We start from the raw sequence: 7910 nt of genomic DNA, 5'->3' as shown, positions 1-7910 counted from the left end.
GCAAAAGGGGGTCCAACCCGTTACTAGCGAGGTGTACCTAATAAAGTGGCCGGTGAGTGTATATAATTTATAAATTGTTGAAATAGTACAAAAAGTAGATTAAGAAGAAAGAGCATTAGCCAGTGGTGTGAATGCTGAGTCAGCATTTAGCAGAAGTGAAGTATTTAAAAGAAATAACTAAGTAAAAGTAAAAATACCTTAACAGAAAATGACCAGTAAATTTTTCTTTTACTAAGAAGGAAAGCACTGAAATAAAAGTCATTAAACTGCTCACAATAACTGGGAAAGTAAAAATACTTTTRCACACAAAGAAATGAAGTGTTGAATTTAATTTACAAAACTGTTTCCTCTAAACCAGGTTGAGTAAATTACTTTACATTTAATCAACTTGGAATCAGGTGGCATAACTTGGTTGAGTAAAATAAACACTTCATTCCTTTTCACGATGAGTTCAGTAATATTTAAATTTGTAACATGTACTTAAGTATTAAATTTCAAAATAACAAGGTAAAAATGTAATTTTTATGTTTTGAATTTATCAAAATAAAAGTAAAAGTTAGAATAATAAAAGGTAAAATTGCAAATCCTCAAACAAATGATTTATATACTGTAACAAAGTAAATGTATCTACTATACACCTTTGGCATTCAGGCAAGTAGTTGCTGAAGAGTCCTTTTCCCCACTTAAAATCAGCATCTATCAACATCTAAAAATCTGTTGAACTGAAATCAAAACACGACAAACATGACACTCCTGAAACTGTTGGGGTTGGAACAAAGTGCTGAACACGTCTGACTGATCTTCCTCTGACCAGCTCTTACCTCCATGCCTGACTTTAAGTCGAGGTCGTCATCACAGTCTGACTCGTCTGAAGTGTGGAGCTCCTGAGGGGCGGGGCAGGAGGGAGACGGAGTGGAACCAGGTGATGGTAAGAAAGGGAAAGGAAAAAAAGAAATCAGAAATAAGGAATTTATCTCATATTTTCTCTCCTAAAACCACCTCAAATTTTGGTTTTTAAAAAAGCAGGGGCGGACTGGCCATTGGGAGTACCGGGACTTCTCCCGGTGGGCCGGAGCATCACTGGGCCGGTGCAGGCAGTGAGGGGTTCCCACCCCCTGGCAAATTTAAAATTTCCAACAAAGTGGGCAGCGACAAGAGACGCTGAGGGACAGGGCCAAGTGTGGGAATGAGCAAGGTGGTGTGCTCAACAAATAACTAAATTTTACAAATAATAAGCTAAAGTTTGCCATGGCAGTAGTGGAATCATTCACAACACACACTCAGTTGAAACCAGAAGTTTACATACACTGCATAAAGACAAATGCATTTTTTTCACACTGACATAAAATCAGATTGAATTTTTCCCATTTCAGGTCAAATAGGATTATCAAATTTTGTTCTATTTGCTAAAGGCCAGAATAATGAGACCAAAAATTCAAGGCAATTTTCATTTCTTTCTTCAAAGTCAAAAATTTAAATACACTTCATTAGTATTTGGTACCGTTGCTCTTCAACTGTATGAMTTGGGTCAAATGTTTTGGGTATCTTTCTACAAGCTTTTCACAATAGTTGGCAGGAATTTTGGCCCATTCCTCCTGCCAGAACTGGTGTAACTGAGACACCTGGCTCATAAATGCTTTTTCAGCTTTGCCCATACATTGATAGGATTGAGATCAGGGCTTTTTGATGGCCTCTCCAAAACATTGACTTTGTTATCCTTGAGCCACTTTGTAACCAGTTTGGAAGACCCATTTGTCCCCAAGCTTTACTTTCTTGGCTGATGTCTTGAAATGTTACTTCAATACTGTATTTCCATATAATGTTCTTTTCTCATGATGACATTTATTTTGTGAGGTGCACCAGTTTCTCTGGCAACATAACAATCCCACAACATAATACTGCCAGCCCCGTGTTTCACAGTGGGGATGGTGTTCTCAGGCCTGCAAGTTTCCCCCTTTGTCCTCCAAATGTAACAATGGTCATTATGGCCAAACTGTTCAATTTTTTGGTCAGACCACAGGGCATGTCTCCAAATATTAAATTGTCCCTGTGTGCATTTGCAAACAATCTGTCTTTTTATAGTAATGGCTTGTTCCTGAAAGAATGGCCATTAAGCCCATGTGGATACAGAACTGGTTTTATTGTGGATAATGACACACTCTTACCAGCTTCAGCTAGCATCTTCACCAAGTCTTTTGTTCTTAAGTTGATATGCATATTTCAGACCAAAGCATACTCATCTCTGGGACACAGAACCCATCTCCTTCCTGAGCGGTATGATGGCTGGACATTCCCATCTTGTGTGTACTTGCATATAATTGTTTGTACAGATGAACGAGGCACCTTCAGGCATCTGAAAATTGCACCCCAGGATGAACCAGTCTTGTGCAGGTCCACAATTCTCTTCCTAATATGTTGGCTGATTTCTTTCAACTTCCCATGATGTTACAAAATGAAGTAGTGTGTTTCAGGTGTGCCTTAAATTACATTCACCGGTGTGTATAAAAAATTTGTAATCCTGATTAACTTAAAATGGGAAAAGTTTATTTTGATTTTACGTCAGTGTGAATAAAATGCATGTCTTTTTATATAGTGTATGCAAATGTCTGGTTTCAACTGTGCATGCACACCCTCAGTATCCTGCTTTAGTTGTTATAGCTGTCCAATCACACTGTCTGCTGACGGTAGAGGCTAGGTCCCATAGGACCTCATTATGGTAGACCGTACTGTGGTTAGCCATTCCAGTGAATTTTTGGTGTGAGTATGTGACATCAGCAGGAGTCATACTCACTTTGGCCTTCTGTTTCAGCCCAGGAGAGCTCAGTGTGAGAGAAGGGGTAGCATTATCTTTAGGTTTACGGAGGAAGCCATTTTCTTGACCTCTGATCCCAAACGAGGCCCCGTCTCTGGCCTCTGCACGCTTCTTGGCCCGCAGAGTGTTCCAAGACAACGACTTCCTGTGCATTGTGGAAAGGACAAACATCATGCAGCCAGTCAGACAGCAGCTAGGTGGTGATGATCTCAGCGAGACTGCAGAGAACAGGTGTCCTCTAGTAACTGCTGACTTCATATAAAYTGATGCTTCTGTTGCTACAAAGTATCCGTTAATAAAGAGTCAATGTTTAAAATCAAAAACAAATGTTAAAAAGCTGCTGCCAACAGAATATGGATATTCTATAATCACTGGGAACAAACGGGGTTACCGGTTTTTACCAGTTTTTTAGGATACTTTTTCTATATTTTTTTTTTTTTAGTAAATCCAAAAGATTAATCTGGATTTAGGTTAATCTGTAAAAAGAACATTTTGCATTTATAAACATCCTTCTAAGTCATTTTCATTCATCTTTTTTTTAAAACCATGTCCTGTCAGGCAGTGTGAAACAGAATCAATGTCAACAGTTATACTCTCACAAGCATTAAGGCTTTCACCATAATGCTCTACTTGATATATACAGTATATATATTTAAACGTTATTAGAAACTGTTTTGGGATTATTTCGATATAACGGACATGGAGACAGAAAATAAAATGGAAAAGAAAAGGAGGAAGGTGAAGAAAAAGGTCAAAAGCGATGAGAGATAGTAATAGAGAAGAGAAAAAACACAACACCACCTTTGAAGTCTGCTTCTACACCTGCAAAAAGTCAAAACAAAACAAAACAGACCACAACAACAAACAACATGTGCGTCGATGATAATTATAGTATTATGTATTTAGTGGCAAACGTAGTCCCAACATGGAGTGTGAGAAACACCTTTATCTGAACACCTATTTGTGTGTGTGCGGTTGTGAGCCTGCTTGTGTATAAATAACGTTTCTTCATAGGAATGCTTAATAGTGATTGTCGAGACCTACAGATCCAAACCCTAAGGTCTAAGGCAGAGATGAGGAAGACCAGAGCCAAAGGAACTGAGAGGCATCCCAAACACGGAACCCCAAGTGGTGGAAAGGTGATCCAGGAGAKGGGGCAGCCCAAGATCCAGCCTGACAGATACCCAGGCACACACAGACACAATCACACGTTCCCACGCTCATACTCACACCCATTCATTCAATGTAAACACACAAAATGGATGCCATACACCACTTACACTCCCCGGGTATACCCCCAGTTCCAGGTAATGCCTCCATCTCCCACTGGGGGAAGCCCGCACTCAGACCCAGGAGGTAGTTCCTTCATTCTGGGGTGGAGAAGAGCAGACAGCCAAACCTCAGCATCAGCAGAACCGCTCGTCAGTCTGGACGAGGGTCGGGCATCCCCCAAACGATCCAAGCCCAGACAACAGCCCCAACTCCATCAAGAGATGAGGCCAGAAAAGCCCACATGAGCCAGCCAGCCCAAGCAGCTCCAAGACGAGACAGAGTCCCCCCTCCCCAAGCCCCAACATCCACTCCATGGACCTTCCACAACTTATAAGTCCTGACTTGAATTCCCCACTGGGCCACCCCCAACCAGCAGACAGACATCGAGCACATGCCCCAAAAACACACAATCAATCTCCCATCCACAGGGACAGAAGAGCTCCCCCTCCACAAAACCGATGAGAATGCCCTGCACAGAATTCGACACACTCCCCACCATTTCCCATCCCTCAATACACAGTGAGCTGTAACAGCAGGGCAAAGGCTCAATGCACCAAGCCATGCAACCACACCACCCCATCGACCAAACACTAGGACAGGACCAACCTCCTCTGCTAAGCAGCACCCGGTGGGAAGCCCGCACCCTGGACCGACAGCCCCCACCATACCCCTGCAACCATACAAACAAACCCACATTGCTGCCACTGCAACGTCAGCCATCACTAAGCCCAGATCCACAGTCACTACCCAATCAAAGAATTTAGTGGCCCCACATCTGAGAGAGGACCGCTACCCCCCCACACACACACACAGCACACACCACAACTCCAGAAGGCATCTCCCAGTYAGCCTCCCAATGCAGTGGCGAACAAGGCAATAGCTACAGAGTGCTAAGCCACCCAGCCAACTCCAGCAACTCCAGCCCACCCATCCAAAAGATAGCCCATGCATCCAGGCCAACCAAGCACCCACACCTGAACCGACCCGCAGCTCCAGGCCAAGCACAGTCTGCCACCACTGCCATAGGGTGCACCCCAACACTCCACCTACCCGACCACACGACCGCAACTGCAGGCCAAACCCAGGCCAGGAGTCAGAGCACAAGGAAGAAGCAGCAGAAGAAAAATTGGCCCAGCACACCAAAGAGGAGGCACTCCAACAACCCCATGCCACAGACCCAGAGGCGTCCAACCATGTCAGCAGTGTACCCCCCTGCATAGCACCCACACACCCGAATGCCACATCAGGCCAATAGGCCAGTCCCCTCAGCCAAGGCAAAGACACACCTCCGACCATCGCCGTACACCACCAAGGGCCAGGCACATGACCCCCAGCCAACCACAAAAAAATGGGGGAGAAGGGGCACATACCCCCACTCGCTTGAGAGTAGCCAGTGCCAGTTCATCCTCTACCCCAACTCCTGCCCAAAACCTAAGGGTCTACTTGCAACATTTGGGAATGGGCACATGCACCAGTGGTGAGACCGATTGCCCAGCTCACCCTCTGTATGCCATTGAGAGTGCCCACCCCCAAGACCCTATATGTTAGTGTCATGAGAATGTTATAAGCGATTGTCTAAGATGTAAAATAAAATTGGGGCCCAGACACGTAAAATCATTGCTGCTCCTCAGTAACCCACCTGCACCCCAAAGCCCTACGTGAGTGGTGTTGTGATGGAGTRGGTGAGAAGATGTAGTGAGGGATTTTGAGAAAATGGACTGGGGGATCAAAATGCCCTCCCAGGGAGCCATCTTTAAATACTATTTTATTTATCTATTTTCTATATATTTTATTGTTAAGCAGTTTTGTGTGAAATCCTGATTTAAAAATACATTAAAACAGTTTACTGCACATCTTTCAAAAGTGTTTTCTCCTTTTTCTGTCAGAAGTTTTTATTTTTACTCACTAAAAATCAGTGAACATGTTTTGTTTTTGGTTATTTAAAATTGATGCTTGACTGCACAAATGTTTGTTAAAAAAATAAGAGACATATTGTTTGGTGTCATTGGGAAGCATGGGGAATCCTCTTGTTTCCAGGCAAAAAGTTAAAATTTACATATTTTGACTGTTTATAATAAAGACTTTGGTTTGTCACAGATAAACTCTGTGCTCAGCACCAGGTACAGCACATTTAACATGTTAAATACCTGTATCTCAAGCAACGTTCCCCAGGGGTTTTGTAACTTTCTAAGTTGATAACTTTTTAATCACGAGAGATATTGCACCTGTGATATTGCAGCAATCCATTTCTGAGACAACTCTGTCCTTCTTTGACATGCTACATGACCCCTTTTCCAATGAAAAACATTTGACTTGTCCAGCAGCTTTCAAGATGACGGCCATCTTCCAGACATAGCCTAAAGATTGGTCCGCCTCATCCACTATGTGCTGCAGTGTTCAAGAAGAGGTTATCTGTGGAATCAAAATGGGCGTGTCACAAGAGTGGGCTTGTCTAAACCATAAACACTGTGGGCTACGAGGTCTACGTGACGGTATCCTTAGATCCTGCTTGACCTCTTTACAGCCTGACCCTGATCCCAACACTAAGGTTAACCAGGAGAAATGTGATCCAAGTAGGGTTCTCCAGAAAAAGTGATGCCGTACAGTAACGCCCCTTTTTTGCTTGTCCAGTAAGGTGTGTCCCTTTAAAAAAGTCCGTCAAATCAGGTGTGTCGCTTTAGAATCACMTTTCGTTGTGACACGCCCACTCGTCCGCAGAGACCCCTACTTGCAGTGTTCAGATGTTTCATTTTCCCATTTGTTGCTGAAATAAAAGCGTGTCCAAAGTCTTTTGACCAATAATGTAGAATCAGGAAAACGGAAGTGTTTGAAAGCTGTTTGAGATGCATGCAACTAGTTTGAGAAAAATACTGTCTTATCAATACTGTGGACATACTCAAAAATACAGCACCTGGAGGGCAAGCAGGGGTGGTTCTAGGGGTGGGGCCACAGGGGCATTGGCCCCATCTGTAATCTGATTGGCCCCCTGAAGTACCCCTGTCCTTTTACTCAACTGTCCTTTGTCCAAGAGCAATGATGGTGGAGGCAGTTCCATGCCCAAACACGGGTGGTGCTAATGAGTCAATAAGGAAAGTCCAGCATGAATCAAGCTTACAAGTGTTTTTCTCTTCTTAAGATTTGAACAATCCTGCAGAAAAAGTATTTAAACTCACAAATGATGTCAGGGTTTTCTCACATGCTGTGTGTTTGTGATTATAAATGTGCAGTAAAAATGCATGTRAAATTGGTGAGAATTTACTATGCAAGCATGTGTGACTGGTTAAATGTTTACACCTCACCAAAACCAGGGATTTGTGTGCAAGGATGTTGAACAAATACTTGGCCCCTTGATTGTCCCTTACTCAGAAAACCCATCTGCCACTTCTCAGGCTGTAGGCTTTAAGAGGTGCTCTCCACAGCGGCTGATCAAATTGTGCCACAACAACCATTCTTTTTGTGCCAAAACGCAATGCAGCTGTTGGCCGAAGTTGTTGCTGCAGCCCGGATCTCTGTTGCTCTCTTCTGAGTAATTAATAACTTACCTGTAACATATATGAACCTATGCATAAATTATCTGTAGCATATCTGTAACTTGGGACTATGGATGCTACGAATTGACTTTATAATAGCTGTGTGTATGCTCTTGCATTGTATATTTTGATGGTGTTTTACATCCAGCTGTTTTTATTGATTTTATTTAACTTTATTGTATTTTTAAAAATATTTTATCAGCTGAGTCGGGAACAACATGCGAAAATTAGGACTTGGTGTTATAACCTGAGACAGTGCGTCTCTCCCCTTGTTAATGCATACTTTATACTGTCCC

The 7910-nt window shown here is 42.9% G+C and overlaps 1 protein-coding gene across 1 annotated transcript in view; it reads right to left on the bottom strand.

The window, feature by feature from the left end:
- Positions 1–7910, bottom strand: part of kalrna (kalirin RhoGEF kinase a) — a gene marked incomplete at its 5' end in the record, with an annotated part of 224213 nt that overhangs the window by 17970 nt on the left and 198333 nt on the right. Inside the window, 2 exon segments of the mRNA XM_014027944.1 lie at positions 822–884; positions 2792–2957. Coding sequence (XP_013883398.1) covers positions 822–884; positions 2792–2957 — 229 coding nt within the window.

This window comes from Austrofundulus limnaeus, unplaced genomic scaffold (genome assembly GCF_001266775.1).
Source record: "Austrofundulus limnaeus strain Quisiro unplaced genomic scaffold, Austrofundulus_limnaeus-1.0 Scaffold701, whole genome shotgun sequence".
Taxonomy (NCBI): domain Eukaryota; kingdom Metazoa; phylum Chordata; class Actinopteri; order Cyprinodontiformes; family Rivulidae; genus Austrofundulus; species Austrofundulus limnaeus.
This window is presented reverse-complemented; position numbering and strand designations above follow the sequence as displayed.